The sequence below is a fragment of the Sebastes umbrosus genome, unplaced genomic scaffold, assembly GCF_015220745.1.
Source record: "Sebastes umbrosus isolate fSebUmb1 unplaced genomic scaffold, fSebUmb1.pri scaffold_72_arrow_ctg1, whole genome shotgun sequence".
NCBI lineage: Eukaryota > Metazoa > Chordata > Actinopteri > Perciformes > Sebastidae > Sebastes > Sebastes umbrosus.
This window is the reverse complement of record NW_023618536.1, coordinates 75,001-95,000: the sequence shown is the minus strand read 5'-3', so window position 1 is coordinate 95,000 and position 20,000 is coordinate 75,001. Positions and strand designations below refer to the sequence as shown.

At 48.5% G+C, this 20,000-nt stretch overlaps 2 protein-coding genes and 2 long non-coding RNA genes across 8 annotated transcripts in view; 1 reads left to right on the top strand and 3 right to left on the bottom strand.

Annotated features, from left to right (window-relative positions):
- Window positions 1–11,873, bottom strand: part of LOC119484448 (son of sevenless homolog 1-like) — a 36,964-nt gene extending 25,091 nt beyond the window's left edge. For all 3 annotated transcript variants that reach the window (XR_005206004.1, XM_037763254.1, XM_037763255.1), the window contains exons 1-7: window positions 11,429–11,873; window positions 10,110–10,235; window positions 9,538–9,669; window positions 9,283–9,447; window positions 8,931–9,140; window positions 8,705–8,848; window positions 8,182–8,292 (exon numbers count right to left, since the gene is read on the bottom strand). Coding sequence is in view for 2 of the 3 variants with exons in the window: in XM_037763254.1 (XP_037619182.1) it covers window positions 8,182–8,292; window positions 8,705–8,848; window positions 8,931–9,140; window positions 9,283–9,447; window positions 9,538–9,669; window positions 10,110–10,235; window positions 11,429–11,515 (975 nt within the window). In the remaining variant the exon portion in view is untranslated. The remainder of the gene's footprint in view (window positions 1–8,181; window positions 8,293–8,704; window positions 8,849–8,930; window positions 9,141–9,282; window positions 9,448–9,537; window positions 9,670–10,109; window positions 10,236–11,428) is intronic.
- A 1,907-nt stretch (window positions 11,874–13,780) lies between these two features.
- The window catches only part of tmem178 (transmembrane protein 178), a 14,074-nt gene continuing 7,854 nt past the window's right edge, over window positions 13,781–20,000 (bottom strand). Inside the window, exons 3-5 of one of the 2 annotated variants that reach the window (XR_005206005.1) lie at window positions 19,165–19,302; window positions 16,044–16,877; window positions 13,781–15,899 (exon numbers count right to left, since the gene is read on the bottom strand). Coding sequence is in view for 1 of the 2 variants with exons in the window: in XM_037763256.1 (XP_037619184.1) it covers window positions 16,636–16,877; window positions 19,165–19,302 (380 nt within the window). In the remaining variant the exon portion in view is untranslated. Of the gene's footprint in view, window positions 16,878–19,164; window positions 19,303–20,000 lie in introns of both variants that reach the window. The other variant, XM_037763256.1, reaches the window with a different exon arrangement.
- Window positions 17,049–18,522, top strand: LOC119484451. 2 transcript variants are annotated; one of them, XR_005206008.1, is made up of 4 exons: window positions 17,049–17,072; window positions 17,971–18,044; window positions 18,267–18,382; window positions 18,425–18,522. It is a non-coding gene; the product is annotated as an uncharacterized LOC119484451 (long non-coding RNA). The 2 variants fall into 2 exon arrangements; XR_005206007.1 differs by having other exon boundaries at window positions 17,072–17,104.
- Window positions 17,970–19,145, bottom strand: LOC119484450. Its single transcript, XR_005206006.1, has 4 exons — window positions 18,952–19,145; window positions 18,730–18,919; window positions 18,244–18,655; window positions 17,970–18,021 (listed from the first exon to the last, which is right to left on the bottom strand). It is a non-coding gene; the product is annotated as an uncharacterized LOC119484450 (long non-coding RNA).

Below are 20,000 nucleotides of genomic sequence, written 5' to 3'. Positions count from 1 at the left end.
GTGTGTGCGGGAGAGAGAGAGATGTGTGTGTAAGAGAGAGAGATGTGTGTGTGAATGCAAATGTGTATGTGTTGAGGTGTGAAAGAGGAGTGTCTATATGTGTGTGTGGTGTGGGAAGAGCAAAGGACGCCCTCAGTGGACGTCACCACGTAAGCGGTTACGTCACGTAAAAGGGGGGGGGGTTTGCTCTTCCCACACCACACACACACATATAGACACTCCTCTTTCACACCTCAACACATACACATTTGCATTCACACACACATCTCTCTCTCTTACACACACATCTCTCTCTCTCCCGCACACACATTTTCTTTTGCTTTTGTGTTTTGTTTAATTCTAGTTTAGTGCTTAGAGCTGCATTGTAGGACATCCATTTGTTTATTAAAAGTGTTGTTAATTAGTAATTACTGCTGTGATAAATATTGATTTAGATTAATGTTGTTAGAGTGTTTATTGTTGATTAAGATCACTGTATGTAAATAAATGGTCTTATTTTAAATAGCAGTTGTCTGTGTTTATTGTGCATTCATATTGTAATAACAGCTGGTTATGAGAGTTAGTGCTCGGATTCACCCTTCGCTATTCACCTCCTAAGTGTAAAGTAGTGTTAAAATACTGGCCTTTGGAGGGAATATATCCCCTTATGAGACTGGATTAACGTTTGGTTATTGGTCCCTGATTCCAGGGTGGTGCCCCGTTCATTATTAATGTTGATTAATAATTCTTATTAATAATAATAATTCTATGAATATTATTTATTAAATTAGCTAATAACCAAACCTGTTCCATTTGTAAATCCCTTACAAATGGTGCCCCGTGTGAGGCTCTCTGATACCAGTTATTGCAATATTCATGTACAATAATCCAGAATAGTCACTTTTGATTTATTAATTTTTCAAAATTTTGAATTTTTCAAAAAAATTTGATTTTTGAAAATTAATTTTCTTTTCAGGATTTGTCAAGCATATAATCAGTGTGGACTGATTAAGTGTGTATTAGTGGTTCGTTTTGTCTTATTTGTTTTTTTGTGGAATCCCTAAGCCATTAACATAAGCTGTTACTGACTAAAGGTGCTAAAGTGACTCATTAACATCCAAAGGATTTGAGTAACACTTGAGCCTGATAGCTTTAACAAATCTAACACAGTTTTGTAATCCACAGGTCGAATCCTCTTACCTGTGCATTTTTTCTTTCAGCAACATAGTATCAACTTTATATCTCAGGGTTATAGTTTACTAGCTCAGCCAAATGAGTAGTGACGACACCCGTGAGTCAGGAGCCGAGACTCCCCATGAGTCCAGCGATCCATGCCTGCAGGATGCGGTCGCTGGCCTCCTCAAGCTCTCCCTCGAGGAGAAAGATTATCTTAATAGCTACAGTGCTAGCACTGTAGAAAGTAAGATAATAGAGCTGGTTGAGTTTATCAACCAGCCGACCGGGAAGCCACAGCGCACAGTCCCGGAGGTGCTTGGTCAATTAGTCTTGTTGTATGACCGCAAAGCGCAGCTGCAAGCTGCCGAGCACCAGGCGCAGCTCCAGGCTGCAGAGCGCGGTAATTCCAACCTACAAAGGGAGGTTCGGGATTACCGTTTCGAGGTCTCCCGAACACAGGAAGATCGTGCTCGGCTGCTGGAGGAGACTGACGCCGCGTATGCGCAGCTTCAGGCGGCCACGCAGGAAGCAGAGGCCAGAGTGAAGGAGGCACAAGCCAGACAGGTAAGTACCGCTGCTAACCTGTTCTCCTTAGAATCACCTGACTCAGATACGGAGAACGTTTCTGCTGTTAATCCATCCAACCAAACCCTTGGCTGGACCCCATCTAACCCCATCACTCGTGATGGTCACCGTGCCCAAGTAGGCGGCCCGCCCGATGGACACAGGTTCACTGCCCTCCAGAAGTGTACCCCAATCCATCCAGAGCCGTGCTACTTTGCGGTTTGACCTATCTCCACCTCCATTCCGGACAGGGGTAAGTTACTCACGAGAAGCGAGTGGTTTTAGATCCTCATACGCGGACGATCGCTCAACGTCACGTAGCTCGCGACCTAACCCCAACCGGACTCCGCCCCCTACACGAAGGAGGAGCCATCGTCCTTCCCGCTTTGGTGACCCAAGCGACTACGGGTCTTCAGATGACTCGGACCGTGGTTACCCGCCCCGAAGTCATGGCCTGCGTACCCATCAGCTTGAGTCCCTGGCAAAGGACATTGAGCGCTTTGATCCCAGTAGTCGAGAGTCCAACATCGACGACTACCTCAGGGAGATCGAGCGCTGCCTTCTTGATCTACCTCACGCTTCGTCACGTGAGGAGCTAAAGCTTGTGTGGAAGACTACGGCTAGAAGCGTTCATGTCTTCATGGAATCCTTGGCACCACAAATCAGAGACCGCTATTCAGCCCTCTGTAATGCCCTACGAGAGGAGTATTCTCCATATACGGATCCAGCTTCTGCCACTCTCGGCGCTTTCGCAGTAATGCATAAAAAGCATGAGTCCCCGAGAGACTATTACAGACGCCTGAGAGCCGCTTACTTTCAGGGACGTAGCGCCCCGGGTCTGGAGGAAGAACAAACTTTCAAGTCCCTGTTCCTGCACAACCTCCACGAAAGTGTGCGTTATGATGTCACGATGTCCAGCAGGTCAAACAACCTCAGCATGCATGAGATCAGGAGGTATGCGCAGATGGCCTGGGAGACACAGACACGCCCTGTTAAGTGGCAAGAAGACGACGCCGCCCGTGTCCTGGGGATTCAGTCCTCTGAGAGCAATGACCTGGCACTCGAAGGCAACGAAATGCCTCGTGCTTGGGAAAATGCCAGGGTGACTTACCAGGGATGCCAACCACCTCGCCAGTATGGTAGCCAACCACCTCTACAGCATGGTAACCAAGGCTACTTCCACAATCAGGCCAGGCCATGGCAACCTGATACCTTCCAACCGAAGAGGTTTCAGTACGACCAAAACCCCAAGCAAAGAGGTAAGTATAATGATGCAGTCCCAAACCCCCCCAGAGGGGAGGGTTGGCAAGAAATGGAAAACATGATTCGAAAGTGTTTCAAGGAAGCGATGAGACAGTTTGGGACAGCCAGTCAACAACCAGCGCTGCCGGACACTCCAAAGAAGTCCGACGACAGCCCCCCACCAGTATGACATGGCCGGATCCCATTCTCTTCTACCACCAAAGTTTACGTCGTAAGCTGGAGAAGGGAACCAAAGGAGCCCACGTTGCTCCCTGGGACCACCACACCGAACGTACCGCAACCTCCATTCTTGACCTCCTTGGCAACCTCGTCCGCAAGGATAATGCCACACACATATACACCTCAGTATTCATAAGGAGCTGTATCAGCACCCTTGATCCGCTTGACTCCGGTTTTGAACTAAACCTTACGTGTTCCAACACTTGGGTTCCATCACTCTTCCGGGGATGACTCTCGTGCATCCCATTTGCATCTGCACTCATGATGCAGAGCCCATGCTCATCGGTCAGACGGACAAGCCGCCGTCATCCAGGAGTCCAGAGGACCCCCACCGATGCTCATGCCTTTTCCAGAACCTGATCCAGGTTCTGATCTTTCCTTCTGGATCCACACGGACCAGATAACCTTAAGCCTTTTGCACTTCCAGGAGAGAGGGCAGCCTCCACACCCGAAAGGGGGGGGGGCAGTCCCCACTCTCAGAGGAAGAGAACACACCCATGTACACCTTAGAACACCACCAACCATTGCCTACCACGATGACGACCCGTCTCTCTACCTCATTCCCAACCTGAACATGTGTGCCAAACAAAGGACATACACTGGGTTTGCCCGAGCAACCCCTTTGTTCAAGATGTAACAAGCTACCTCCGCGGCCGGAGAGTGACACTCCCGGACAAAAGCGCCACGGTAGTATGACCATCAGGGATGAGACCACGGAGACACGGGTGGAACGGGCTGGCAATCGCTGGCTTGTGAGTACATCGGCCACCGAAGCCCTATTGTGTCATGACCGCCATGATACAGCCACTAAACTAACACTACCTAACCAGACAGTGTTTTTTAACAATTCCATTGAGAGCTACAATATACATCGATGACATTGTCCTCCATCATCTCAACCCCGACAGACATGACGTGGAGATTGAGATCATGGACGCGTTCAGAGGTCACGACCTCACAATAGGCGACACCCTTCAACAGCAGCTTCTGGCTGAAGGGACTAAATTGGTTCAGTTCAGTCTCAAACCGACTGGACTTACCACCACATTTTCGTCACATATGAATGGGTTATCGTCCTATCAAGATCATCCGATGAATTGGATAGCCCTGGTGCTTTTGCTTGGTGGTTGGATCATCACGGCCATCGCTGCACACAGCATGTACAAGTACATCCAGACACTACAGGCCAAACTAGATTAACTTCTGTTTGTGTCACCAAGCGTCATACATCAGCCATCAACCACACCTCTAACTGGCTCCACCCCTCTCAAGGAGTAAGTTGGTTAACCCTAACCCTAATTCTTTCCTCCCTCTCTGAGCAGCAAAGAATGTGATAAAATTGGTGTTTCCCTCAGGTTGAATGATGTATAAATGTAAAACAATGCAATAAGCTATAGATAAGTCATCTGCCCAGATACTAGAGCCTCTGTAAAACGTCATGCGCTGAACGGCATGGACTACTCCAACCCTTTCCCACTCAGGAATATGGACTGTAACCCTCAGGTTACCATCACCTACATGGACTGTTCGGCCCATTCATGCTCTAAAGACCGGGACCTGCGTCCCACTCTTCAGAACAAAGGGGGACTGTAGGGACCTCACGAGACAAAGAGCCTTGGCCTACATGGGAAACCAGAGACCTGATCACAGCAGGGGACCTAACGGCCCAGCTTTTAAAATGTCGCATCTACATGTGAAATTTCATTTTGAACCCAAACAAGGACCCCCATTGGATGAGGCTAACAGGAAATGTGGGGTCTTTCCGGTGAAACGCCCACTATTCTCACAGGAGATGTAGGCACGCTCACCTGAATCTCATGCCCTTTCCACTGCGACTCACGTTGCTATAGGAGGTACCCAACGCTGCGGCGTTCACCTAAAGACCGAGCCACATTTTCTGACCTCGCTGGACGAGTTAAGATAATGTTGTGTCCATCAGACTTTGATCCACATCCCTGCAGAAGGAAGACTACAGCCCGGCTTCACCAAGGAAGCCGAGGACAACCGTTCTTCATCAAAGGAAACGAGCGCACCGCCTTTTCCTTCATTTCTGGCTGCTTTCCCCTCCGCTGCCACACGGAGGTCCAGCCCGCCGTTCATCAGACGTCCAGACCACCATACCTATAGAAGGAAGACCCGGATCCGCGTCCTTCACCAAGGAAGAGACGATCGCCCCGCCGTCTTCACATCAGCTGCTTCCATCCGCTGCCACACGGAGAGCCAGCCCTGCCGTTCTTCCCCCGCTGACGAGCATCATAACGGCCCGTTATTGTCCGAGCCAGCGCGACGCCGCCGGACCAACTAACGACGATCTACTCCACTATCGCTCCGAAGAAGCGATTCAAGTAAGAGGCTTGTGTCTGGGCAGAGACTAGTGAGACTGTATATTCCAATAAGTTAATAACTATTGTTGATTTATCCTGAACGTACGGACCGCCGAGTCCGTCTGTTGGTTTGTTTATTTAACTTGCTTTGCTTGTTTATGTTGCTTTGTTTACTGTTGCTGACTGTCTGATTACTGTGTGCTCCTTGTGTTAGCTCCTGCCAAACGTGAAGATCTGTAGCTGTAGTTTATTATGAACAGACCAGTGCACGGCTGACTAACGAGCATCTGAGTAATAATAACCCAGCTAGTACATCTCTCGCGCGGCAGTTAGGATCCCTGCTGCTGCGGTGTTTACTGTTTTGACTGTGATACTGTTTTCAGGCGCTCCCCGCCTTTCTTTCCTCCACTTCTACCACACACAAACAAACACTTTGCCGACACGCGGGATCCCCGTCCCGTTCGTGCGCAGTCGGTAATTTCCGTGGCGCTTCCGCCACCAGAGCACCTCCTCCCTCGTGACGTAACCACTTCCGTGGTGACGCCGCCTCGGGGTTTCCCTTGCTCCTCCCACACACGCACACACGTAGATACGCCTCCTCACGTTCCCACCTTACTGATCACGCGGGACTTTCACATCCCGTTTGGGCGTGGTCTGTAACGTTCGAGCAACCCCCTCCCTCGCGTGACGTAACCGCTTACGTGGTGACGCCACCGTGAGCGTCCCCTCTTGCTCCTCCTACACTCACACACACATAGACACGCCTCCTCACATAGGCTCACCCCATTACCTTACAGGACACGTGGGGGTCACACCCCCGTTCGTGCGTGATCTGTAACGTTCGAGCAACTCCTCCCTCACGTGACGTAGCCACTTACGTGGTGACGTCCACTTAGGGCGTCCTTTGCTCCTCCTACACCACACACACACATAGACACTCTTCCTTCACACCTCAACACATACACATTTGCATTCACACACACATCTCTCTCTCTTACACACACATCTCTCTCTCTCCCGCACACACATTTTCTTTTGCTTTTGTGTTTTGTTTAATTCTAGTTTAGTGCTTAGAGCTGCATTGTAGGACATCCATTTGTTTATTAAAAGTGTTGTTAATTAGTAATTACTGCTGTGATAAATATTGATTTAGATTAATGTTGTTAGAGTGTTTATTGTTGATTAAGATCACTGTATGTAAATAAATGGTCTTATTTTAAATAGCAGTTGTCTGTGTTTATTGTGCATTCATATTGTAATAACAGCTGGTTATGAGAGTTAGTGCTCGGATTCACCCTTCGCTATTCACCTCCTAAGTGTAAAGTAGTGTTAAAATACTGGCCTTTGGAGGGAGTATATCCCCTTATGAGACTGGATTAACGTTTTGGTTATTGGTCCCTGATTCCAGGGTGGTGCCCCGTTCATTATTAATGTTGATTAATAATTCTTATTAATAATAATAATTCTATGAATATTATTTATTAAATTAGCTAATAACCAAACCTGTTCCATTTGTAAATCCCTTACATCATCACCATCATCACCATCACCATCATCATCACATCACCATCATCATCATCATCACAATCACCATCACCATCATCATCATCACATCATCATCACATCATCATCATCACCATCATCACATCATCATCATCATCACCATCACCATCACCATCACCATCATCACCATCACATCATCATCACCATCATCATCATCACACCATCATCATCATCATCATCACACCATCATCATCATCACCATCATCATCACATCATCATCATCACCATCATCATCACATCATCATCATCATCATCATCATCACATCATCATCATCATCATCACACCATCATCATCACCATCATCACATCATCATCATCACACCATCATCATCATCATCATCATCATCATCACCATCACATCATCATCACCACCATCACCATCATCATCATCATCATCACATCATCATCACCACATCATCATCATCACCATCATACCATCATCATCATCATCATCATCATCATCATCATCATCATCATCACATCATCATCACACCATCATCATCATCATCATCATCATCACATCATCATCATCACACCATCATCATCACCATATCATCATCACACCATCATCATCATCATCACACCATCATCATCACCATCATCATCATACCATCATCATCATCACATCATCATCATCACCACATCATCATCATCACATCATCACATCATCATCATCATCACACCATCACATCATCATCATCATCATCATCACCATCATCACACCATCATCATCATCATCACACCATCATCACACCATCATCATCATCACATCATCACACCATCATCATCACATCATCACACCATCATCATCATCACACCATCATCACACCATCATCATCACACCATCATCATCATCACACCATCATCATCACATCATCATCATCATCACACCATCACATCATCATCATCATCATCATCACACCATCATCATCATCACACCATCATCACACCATCATCATCATCACATCATCATCACATCATCATCATCATCATCATCATCACACCATCATCATCATCATCACCACCTCCATCATTAATTACCTGGAGGTGGAGCCTACAGGTAATGATGTCAGAGACCTGGGGCGGGGTTTACCTGGAGGTGGAAGGCGGCTCCTGGTTTGGACACTTGACTCAGGAAGTGTTCATGGAAACCGGAGCGCAGGGTGTCCTGAGCGTACGTCTCATAGGGGTCAAAGGCCAACTCCTATCAATCAATCACACATCAGAGAGAAACAGAGAATCACTCATCAGATTGACTGATCGATCAGATCAATCAATCACACAGGTTCAGGTACAGGTACTGGTACGGGTACAGGTTCTGGTACAGGTTCAGGTTCAGGTACAGGTACAGGTATTGGTTCAGGTACAGGTACAGGTACTGGTACAGGTACAGGTTCAGGTACAGGTTCAGGTTCAGGTACAGGTTCAGGTACAGGTACAGGTACAGGTACTGGTTCAGGTACAGGTTCAGGTACAGGTACAGGTACAGGTACTGGTTCAGGTTCAGGTACAGGTACAGGTTCAGGTACAGGTACAGGTTCAGGTACAGGTACGGTACTGGTTCAGGTTCAGGTACAGGTTCAGGTACAGGTACTGGTACAGTTACTGGTACAGACCTCAGCCAGGTCTTCGAAGCAGCTTCCCACCAGAGGATGAGGACTGCCTTCGTCGGTCATCTCCACCGTGTCCTCGATCAGACCCAACAGCTTCACCGTCACCTCGTGGATATCAACGATCCGACTGAAGATGCTGTCCACATCCTGACAGACACACACACGATCAATCAGACCGATCAGTCAGGTGATCAGGTAAGCAGACAGGTATTGATCAGTGAGTACGTACGTGCTGGGAGAAGAGCATGAGGCTGGAGGTGAAGGGCTCTCTGAACACCTTGATGAGCAGGTTGAGCGTTCTCAGGAACTGTCGCCCGTCAGACATGAAGCTCCTCACCAGCTCGTAATAACTCTGCTCCTCATTGGCCGACGGCTCCTCGTCCATCAGAGGGAAGCCGCCGATGTCCTCCTCGTCCTGGTGGAACATGTCCATCAGCACCTGAGACGGACAGGTGAGAGACAGAGAGGCCTTGTTCACACTGCAGATTGGATCCATGTCACCGTGGTTACAGTGTCCTGATGGATGTCCATGTCTATTACAGACCATAATATCCTGTCATGTCACCATGGTTACAGCGTACCTTGTCAGCACACATGGCCACAGTGATGTCCTGCTGGGAGATCTCGTAGTGTCGGATGTTCCTCACGTAGTTTCCCGCCAGCTTCAGGATGTCGGCGGAGATGTACTCCAACACCGCCACCATGTAGACCGACACCTGGTGGTCGATCTTATAGCCCAGCACCTCCTGACAACACAAGGCATTATGGGAAACACAGTGAATGTGTGTACGATGACGTGATGATGATGATGATGACGATGGTGAAGACGGCCGTACCTTCAGCAGTGGGTGGATCTTGTCAACAGGCAGAGCCAGCGGGTTCCTCCTCTTCCTCTTCTCGATGGCGGCCTGAGCGTCAGCGATCGCCCACTTATCGATCGGGTGAGGAAAACTCTTCTGGACTCGCTCCTGAGAGGAAGACGGGGAGGACGGGTGAGGACAGACAGCTGGACTCACCTGGTCTAAACATCTGGACCTGGTCTAAACACCTGGACTCACCTGGTCTAAACACCTGGACTCACCTGGTCTAAACATCTGGACTGACCTGGTCTAAACATCTGGACCTGGTCTAAACATCTGGACTCGACGGTGGGGACGGAATGTAATCAGTGTGCCCGACTGTCGTGCAACATCGGTAACACCGACTACGGCGGCAAGCTTAGCGGCGTAACCACGGTTTTGCCCTCGGCGGCTCACGTTACCTCAGAGGGGAACTCAGCTGGTTGCAATCTGCAACCGTCACCACTAGACGTCACCAAACCCTTCACACTGAACCTTTAATAGCCCGACACGTTGAATAACAAGTGTGTGTTTATGTGTGTGTGTGTGTGTGTGTGTGTGTGTGTTACCTCCACATCCTGTACAGTGCGTGGTTGAGCCTGACACAGCATGCTGAGCAGCAGCAGGATCAGCTCCTCGATGTACTGCAGCGCCTCCTGCTGGGACACCAGGTTAGGATGCACCTGGTTCAGCACCTGCAACACACACACACACACATTTATACAACACACACACACACACACACACACACACATTTATACAACACACACACACACATACAGAGACACACACACACACACAGAGACACACACACAGAGAGAAACACACAAATTTATACAACACACAAACACAGGTACACGTGTGTGTGTGTGTGTGTGTGTGTGTGTGTGTGTGTCTCTGTGTGTGTGTCTGTGTGTCTCTCTCTGTGTGTGTGTCTGTGTGTCTCTCTGTGTGTGTGTGTGTGTGTGTGTGTGTGTGTGTGTCTCTCTCTGTGTGTGTGTCTGTGTGTCTGTGTGTCTCTCTGTGTGTGTGTGTGTGTGTGTGTGTGTGTGTGTCTCTCTCTGTGTGTGTGTCTGTGTGTCTGTGTGTCTCTCTGTGTGTGTGTGTGTGTGTGTGTGTGTGTGTGTGTGTGTGTGTGTGTGTGTCTCTCTCTGTGTGTGTGTCTGTGTGTCTCTCTGTGTGTGTGTGTGTGTGTGTGTGTGTGTGTGTGTGTGTCTCTCTGTGTGTGTGTGTGTGTGTGTGTGTGTGTGTGTCTCTCTGTGTGTGTGTGTGTGTGTGTGTGTGTGTGTGTGTGTGTGTGTGTCTGTGTGTCTCTCTGTGTGTGTGTGTGTGTGTGTGTGTCTCTTTGTGTGTGTGTGTGTGTCTGTGTGTGTGTGTGTGTGTGTGTCTCTCTGTGTGTGTGTGTGTGTGTGTGTGTGTGTGTGTCTGTGTGTCTCTCTGTGTGTGTGTGTGTGTCTGTGTGTCTCTCTGTGTGTGTGTGTGTGTGTGTGTGTGTGTGTGTGTGTCTCTCTGTGTGTGTGTGTGTGTGTGTGTGTGTGTGTGTGTGTCTGTGTGTGTGTGTGTGTGTGTGTGTGTGTGTGTGTGTGTGTCTGTGTGTGTGTGTGTGTGTGTGTGTGTGTGTGTCTGTGTGTGTGTGTGTGTGTGTGTGTGTGTGTGTGTGTGTCTGTGTGTGTGTGTGTGTGTGTGTGTGTCTGTGTGTGTGTGTGTGTGTCTGTGTGTCTCTCTGTGTGTGTGTGTGTGTCTGTGTGTCTCTCTGTGTGTGTGTGTGTGTGTGTCTGTGTGTGTGTGTGTCTGTGTGTCTCTCTGTGTGTGTGTGTGTGTCTGTGTGTGTGTGTGTGTGTCTGTGTGTCTCTCTGTGTGTGTGTGTGTGTGTCTGTGTGTGTGTTACCTTCTCCAGGGAGGACACCAGCAGTCCTCTCCACTTCGGTCCATTCTCCTCGTTGAAGAAGTCGTATTGAAGCTGAGCCGCCTGCATGACCGAAGCTCTGCCGGTTCACCGGTTCACCGGGAGGCTGGTCCTGAGTCCGGTAGAGAGGCTGGTCCTGAGTCCGGTAGAGAGGCTGGTCCTGAGTCCGGTAGAGAGGCTGGTCCTGAGTCCGGTAGAGAGGCTGGTCCTGAGTCCGGTAGAGAGGCTGGTCCTGAGTCCGGTAGAGAGGCTGGTCCTGAGTCCGGTAGAGAGGCTGGTCCTGAGTCCGGTAGAGAGGCTGGTCCTGAGTCCGGTAGAGAGGCTGGTCCTGAGTCCGGTAGAGAGGCTGGTCCTGAGTCCGGTAGAGAGGCTGGTGGATCCTCCAGCGGGCCGTTCCTCCCGGTTAGCTGTCCTCACTGGGACCATCCTCTGCAGCTCCGGTTATCTCCGGTTAGCAGCTCTGTTGGGTGTAGTTGGGTTCACCGGGATGACAGCATGCTGACCGTTAACCGGTCCATAGTCCCGGTACCGGGAGCCTCTGTGATGCTAACAGCTAACAGCTAGCTGCTGCGTTAGCCTGTTAGCATGTAGCCTGGAGCTAATGCTAGCAGCTCTGAGCCGGCAGGTGAGCTGCTGCTGGTCCAGGTGAGTCCAGGTGAGTCTGGTGAGTCTGGTGAGTAACCGTAACCCGGACAGACCGGGGTGTTCCCGGGTTCTGGGTGGGAACAGTGCAATCAGCTGTTCGGCGTCTGTAGCTGCTCACCGACCAGCGGCTCCTCCGGTTCTGTCCCCCGGTCTCTCTCAGACAGCAGCCCGGCTCCGGACTCCTGTCAGCGGTCACTCAGAGAGGTACCGGCCGCTCAGAGAACCGGTGTCGGTTGTTGTGACTCCGGTCAGAACTGAGGAGCGACTGAGCATGCGCAGTGCGAGGCTGTGACGTACATGGGCGTGGCTTCTGAGTGGGAGTGCGTGCTGATGGGGACGGTGCGTGACAGCAACAAGCCAACACACTCACTCACACGCACGCGCAGACACTCACACGCACGCACAGACACACAGACACACAGATCATCATCATTATAATATTTAATAATATTACACAATTATTATTAATATTATTATAATTATTCTTATTTTCATCCATCATCTGTAACCTGGGGGGGGGGGCGGTCTCCAGACACTCACATTCACACCTACAGGACATTTAGAGTCAACAATGAACCTGCAGGTCTTTAGACTGTGGGAGGAAATCTGAGAACCCGGAGTAAACCCACGCTAACCTGCATGTCTTTGGACTGTGGGAGGAAACCTGAGAACCCAGAGTAAACCCACGCTAACCTGCATATCTTTGGACTGTGGGAGGAAACCTGAGAACCCGGAGTAAACCCACACTAACCTGCATGTCTTTAGACTGTGGGAGGAAATCTGAGAACCCGGAGTAAACCCACACTAACCTGCAGGTCTTTAGACTGTGGGAGGAAACCTGAGAACCCGGAGTAAACCCACGCTAACCTGCATGTCTTTAGACTGGGAGGAAACCTGAGAACCCGGAGTAAACCCACGCTAACCTGCATGTCTTTGGACTGTGGGAGGAAACCTGAGAACCCGGAGTAAACCCACGCTAACCTGCATGTCTTTGGACTGTGGGAGGAAACCTGAGAACCCGGAGTAAACCCACGCTAACCTGCATATCTTTGGACTGTGGGAGGAAACCTGAGAACCCGGAGTAAACCCACGCTAACATGCATGTCTTTAGACTGGGAGGAAACCTGAGAACCCGGAGTATAAAAATAACAGCTTCAATCCCCGAGGTGCTACGTTAGCATCTTAGCATTGGTGACGGTAGCGTCCAGTCACTTAACATTATACAGTACCCGTTTATAGTAATCAAGTATTCCGCTCAGTGCTCATTTCAGGTCTTTTCATACACGACAACATCTGGAGAAGCAATTTAAAACTACGTGAGACGTTAAACGTTTGTTGAATGTTTTGTTTTTTACTTTACTCCCATGATCCTTTGCCTCACGGGCCCGTCTGCTCTCCAGCTGGATACGTGAGGCTGATGCTGCGTGTTCACTGATATGACGGGAAAAGGACAGTCACACGGTGAGAGCACCAGAGGCTGAAGCCACCCTCGTCCAGTGGATTGATAATGCCCCGGTACCGGGCCAGCCGGCAAGGTGCTTGTTACAGTGTTATCTCCCGGCCCAGCGATGTGACGTACTGTTGTCTTCTGTTGAATGGACTAAAGAGTATTTATACTATACACATATATTTATTATATATATATATATGTGTACATATAGTATATCAAACAGATATCTGAACACAGTCTGAGGATGTTTATATTGTTTATTTACAGCTGAACATCAGGATGCCAACAGAGGTGTGAAGAGACTCTTTGAGGGTCCAGCAGGGTACCAGGAGGGTAGAAGAAAGGTTTCAGATAAAACAAGAAGAGTATGATGGGGTATTAGAGAGTTTAACAGGGTATCAGGCAGTACAGTGGGGTATCAGAGGGTATCAGGAGGTTTAAATAGGATATTAGGGTGTTTCAAGAGGCACAGGATGGGTATGATGGGGTTTAAGAGGGTGTCAGAGGGTGTCATAGGGTACAGGAGTCGTATATGAGACACATGATGGGGTAACAGGGAGTCTTAGAAAAGTATCAGAATGGATTTAGAAGAGGTATGATGGGGTATCAGGAGGTTTTAAGAGGTATTAGAAGTATTAGAGGGTACACGCGGGTATGATGGGGTATTGGGAGGTTTTAGGGGGTATTAGAAGGTAGTAAGTATAAGAGGGTACAGGCAGGTATGATGGGGTATCGGAGGTTAAGGAGGGTTACTGAGGGGTATCAGAGGCTACAGGAAGGGTGTATGAAGGTATCATCAGATATCAGAGGGTATTAGAGGGTTTAAGATGGTATGGGAGGTGATCAGGGTATGGTAGGGGCATGATGGGGTATCGGGTATATAGTAGGGGTATGATGGGGTATCATAGGCTACAGGAGGGGTGTATGAAGGTAACGATGGGGCACAGGAGGGGTATCAGAAGATAAACTCAGAGGGGGTATTTGAGAAAGTATAGGGTATCAGGGAGCATCAGGGGGTACAAGAGGGCATCAGAAAGAGGTTTTAGAAGGCATCTGAGGATTTGATAGGGTTTAGGAGGGTATCAGGGGCAATGAAAGGTCTCAGGGGGTATCAGATAGATGCTGACATCTGATCAGAAATTCCTGATGGAGAGACATAACCCCCCCCCCCCCCCCACCAGCCTGTACTGTTAGAGGGTATAAGAAGGGTGTATCAGAAATACATTAGAGGGTATCAGAGGGTATACGTGACATCCAGCCTGCTGCAGTATCTGAGACTGAGCTGAAGACGACTGGACTCCTAAATTCAATCAATAATAAAGCACCAAGCAGCAGCAGCAGTCAGTCAGTTACATAATACATCAGTTCATACACCCGGGTCACCGCTCACACCCGGGTCACCGCTCACACCTGGATGCCCTGGGTGCGAGACGCAGAGAAAACGTCTTGAAAGAGATCCGATCCACAGGACGGCTCTGATCTCGGACCGGTGGACCGGTGGACCGGTGGACCGGTGGACCGGTGGACACGGTCCAGTGTTTTTTGATGAGTAAAGGGATTCTGGGATGTTCCACATGTTCTCCAGACATACGTGATGTTCCTCATTCAACTCGATGGTTGAACTCCGGGTCGGAGTCGGTGGCTCAGCTCGCAGGCCGTTAAACAAACAACAGCTCCTCCGGTTCATTCGTCTGTTCTCTCAGCAGGTAAAAAACAGCTTCTATATACATCTGAGTGTGTGTGAACCTGAATATCTGCTCAGTGGACTCTTCAACAGAACATCATCAACGTCTCAACACACTCCTGCCAACCCGCTCCCGGTTTCCTCCCGGCTTCCTCCCGGGGTCACATTTCTCCTCTATTTCTCCTGATTTATGATAATTCTTCACATCTTTTTTTCCTGTTTGTTATCTCAACCTGTTCATCGCTGCTGTTTCCACCTGGACGACAACACACCAGTATGTAGCAGGTCGGTGCTGGACCAGTATGTAGCAGGCCGGTGCTGGACCAGTATGTAGCAGGCCGGTGCTGGACCAGTATGTAGCAGCTCCCTCAGAGGGACATTTACCAGCACGTCTTCGTACGAAGATGAAGAAATAAACTGCACTTTGAGGGAGCTGCAACGTTCCGACCTTCTTCTACGTTTCTTATTATTGTTCAACAAGACGTTTCAGCAGAGACTTTCAATATGAAGATAGAATAGAAATAATGTAGTTTTACTTTAGTCTGTCTCTTTGTAGGAGGACGGTTCTGATGAAGAACCTCTGAGCGGTTCTGATGAAGAACCTCTGAGCTGTTCTGATGAAGAACCTCTGAGCGGTTCTGATGAAGAACCTCTGAGCTGTTCTGATGAAGAACCTCTGAGCTGTTCTGAGGAAGAACCACTGAGCTGTTCTGATGAAGAACCACTGAGCTGTTCTGATGAAGAACCACTGAGCTGTTCTGATGAAGAACCACTGAGCGGTTCTGATGAAGAACCACTGAGCGGTTCTGATGAAGAACCTCTGAGCTGATGTTCATGTGTTGGTTCATGTTCTGGTTTTATGGCTGCAGGTGAGACAATAAACAGCAGAGAGAAAGGATGCTGATTGGCTGCAGTGACAGAGAAGGATGCTGATTGGCTGCAGTGACAGAGAAGGATGCTGATTGGTTACTGACTGTTGACTGTTAGCCTGTTAGCATCTTAGCTCCTGCAGTTTCCTGTCCCCCCTGCTTCTGTCAGTGTCACCTGTAACCAAACACACCAGTGATGTCACAGCGCACTGGAGCACCTGGACAGGTGAGCAGAGACAACAAGATGTGTGTGTGTGTGTGTGTGTGTGTGTGTGTGTGTGGGTTACATTAATGTCCACATCACAAACAGCCAGCAGGCGGCGCTGTGGTTCAAACACAAACACTTTGCTTCGGTTTAAAGGTGTGAAACAGGTGTTGAACTCGTGCAGCTCCACGTGGAGGTCCGACGCCCCGCCTCCAGTCTATCCAGAACCCGGGTCTCATGACCCAGGTGAAGCCCGGTCCAACAGACCGGATCAACATCAGTTTCTGTCATTAACCCGTCCTGTTCCTCCTCCTCTGATGGACAGACGGCGGCGGCTCAGACGGACGACTCGCGGGCGGTTTTGGAGCGCAGAGCTCCGGCCCGGCTCAGGAAGGGGAAGGTGGTACCGAGGCAGCCGGCGGCCACGGTGAGACCCAGACTGGCCCAGGCACAGCAGATGGACCAGCCGTAACCGTGATCCACGTCGGCAGGCAGACCGTATATGAAGGGGGGGTTTCTGGAGAGGTCGTAGGTCACGCTGGCCGCATATGTACACAGAGAGATGGTGCAGAAGATCCCTGAAGAACACAGGAAGAGGACACGGTCAGTAGAACCCTGGAGGTGGACCTGGTCCACAGACCAGAGGGGTACCATCACATGACCCCACCTGTGTTACCTGTCAAGATGAAGAGGAGTCAGGTGTGTTACCTGTCATGATGAAGAGGAGTCTCTATCTCTCAGGTGTGTTACCTGTCATGATGAAGAGGAGTCAGGTGTGTTACCTGTCATGAGGAAGAGGAGTCAGGTGTGTTACCTGTCATGATGAAGAGGAGTCTCTATCTCTCAGGTGTGTTACCTGTCATGAGGAAGAGGAGTCTCTATCTCTCAGGTGTGTTACCTGTCATGATGAAGAGGAGTCAGGTGTGTTACCTGTCATGATGAAGAGGAGTCTCTATCTCTCAGGTGTGTTACCTGTCATGATGAAGAGGAGTCAGGTGTGTTACCTGTCATGAGGAAGAGGAGTCAGGTGTGTTACCTGTCATGATGAAGAGGAGTCTGTATCTCTCAGGTGTGTTACCTGTCATGAGGAAGAGGAGTCTGTATCTCTCAGGTGTGTTACCTGTCATGAGGAAGAGGAGTCTCTATCTCTCAGGTGTGTTACCTGTCCTGATGAAGAGGAGTCAGGTGTGTTACCTGTCATGAGGAAGAGGAGTCTCTATCTCTCAGGTGTGTTACCTGTCATGATGAAGAGGAGTCAGGTGTGTTACCAGTCATGATGAAGAGGAGTCTCTATCTCTCAGGTGTGTTACCTGTCATGATGAAGAGGAGTCAGGTGTGTTACCTGTCATGAGGAAGAGGAGTCTCTATCTCTCAGGTGTGTTACCTGTCATGATGAAGAGGAGTCTCTATCTCTCAGGTGTGTTACCTGTCCTGATGAAGAGGAGTCAGGTGTGTTACCTGTCATGAGGAAGAGGAGTCTCTATCTCTCAGGTGTGTTACCTGTCATGATGAAGAGGAGTCAGGTGTGTTACCAGTCATGATGAAGAGGAGTCTCTATCTCTCAGGTGTGTTACCTGTCATGATGAAGAGGAGTCAGGTGTGTTACCTGTCATGATGAAGAGGAGTCAGGTGTGTTACCTGTCATGAGGAAGAGGAGTCTCTATCTCTCAGGTGTGTTACCTGTCATGATGAAGAGGAGTCTCTATCTCTCAGGTGTGTTACCTGTCCTGATGAAGAGGAGTCAGGTGTGTTACTTGTCATGATGAAGAGGAGTCAGGTGTGTTACCAGTCATGAGGAAGAGGAGTCTGTATCTCTCAGGTGTGTTACCTGTCATGATGAAGAGGAGTCTCTATCTCTCATGTGTGTTACCTGTCATGATGAAGAGGAGTCTCTATCTCTCAGGTGTGTTACCTGTCCTGATGAAGAGGAGTCAGGTGTGTTACCTGTCATGATGAAGAGTAGTCAGGTGTGTTACCTGTCATGAGGAAGAGGAGTCTCTATCTCTCAGGTGTGTTACCTGTCATGATGAAGAGGAGTCAGGTGTGTTACCAGTCATGATGAAGAGGAGTCTCTATCTCTCAGGTGTGTCACCTGTCATGAGGAAGAGGAGTCTCTATCTCTCAGGTGTGTTACCTGTCATGATGAAGAGGAGTCAGGTGTGTTACCTGTCATGTGGAAGAGGAGTCTCTATCTCTCAGGTGTGTTACGTGTCATGAGGAAGAGGAGTCTCTATCTCTCAGGTGTGTTACCTGTCATGATGAAGAGGAGTCTCTATCTCTCAGGTGTGTTACCTGTCATGATGAAGAGGAGTCAGGTGTGTTACCTGTCATGATGAAGAGGAGTCAGGTGTGTTACCTGTCATGAGGAAGAGGAGTCTCTATCTCTCAGGTGTGTTACCTGTCATGATTAAGAGGAGTCAGGTGTGTTACCTGTCATGATGAAGAGGAGTCTCTATCTCTCAGGTGTGTTACCTTCCATGAGGAAGAGGAGTCAGGTGTGTTACCTGTCATGATGAAGAGGAGTCTCTATCTCTCAGGTGTGTTACCTGTCATGAGATAGAGGAGTCAGGTGTGTTACCTGTCATGAGGAAGAAGAGTCTCTATCTCTCAGGTGTGTTACCTGCCATGAGGAAGAGGAGTCAGGTGTGTTACCTGTCATGATGAAGAGGAGTCTCTATCTCTCAGGTGTGTTACCTGTCATGAGGAAGAGGAGTCAGGTGTGTTTCCTGTTATGATGAAGAGGAGTCAGGTGTGTTACCTGTCATGATGAAGAGGAGTCTCTATCTCTCAGCTGTGTTACCCTTTCATGAGGAAGAGGAGTCAGGTGTGTTACCTGTTATGATGAAGAGGAGTCAGGTGTGTTACCTGCCATGAGGAAGAGGAGTCCAGAGACGTGTTGGGTCAGACTCTCCTCCCAGAAGAAGCCAACCGACGCTACGATGCTGCCACACAGCAGGACGGCCGCCGCCATGCCGAGGAAGCCCGCCGTGATGCGGCGCAGGTCTACGGCAGGACACACACAATACACACATTATACACACACAATACACAGATTATACACAGATTATACACACGTTATACACACACAATACACACATTATACACACAATACACACAGATTATACACACACAATACACACACACACACATTATATACACACACACACACACACACTCAGAGGGCTGTCAGCGGTAAATGAGGAAACAGAGTGTTGCCGTGGTAACCACCTCCTGCTCACCCCCCTACTGTTACATAACGATGTCACAGCATGTTTCCATGGCAACCGGTGACAAGCAGCGAGGAGGGCTGCAGACTGATGAGAGAAAGAAAACTCCGGCATTAAATCTACAATCTATAATCAATAATCTATAATCAATAATATATATATATATGATTTAAAATCTATAATCTATCATCAATAATCCATCATCAATAATCTGTTATCAATTATCTACAATCTATATCTCGTCAATAATCTATCATCAATAATCTGTTATCAATAATCTATTATTAATAATCTATGATTTACAATCTACAATCTATCATCAATAATCTGTTATCAATAATCTATTATTAATAATCTATGATTTACAATCTACAATCTATCATCAATAATCTATCAGCTATAATCTATTATTAATAATCTATGATTTACAATCTATAATCTATCATCAATAATCTATCATCTATAATCTGTTAT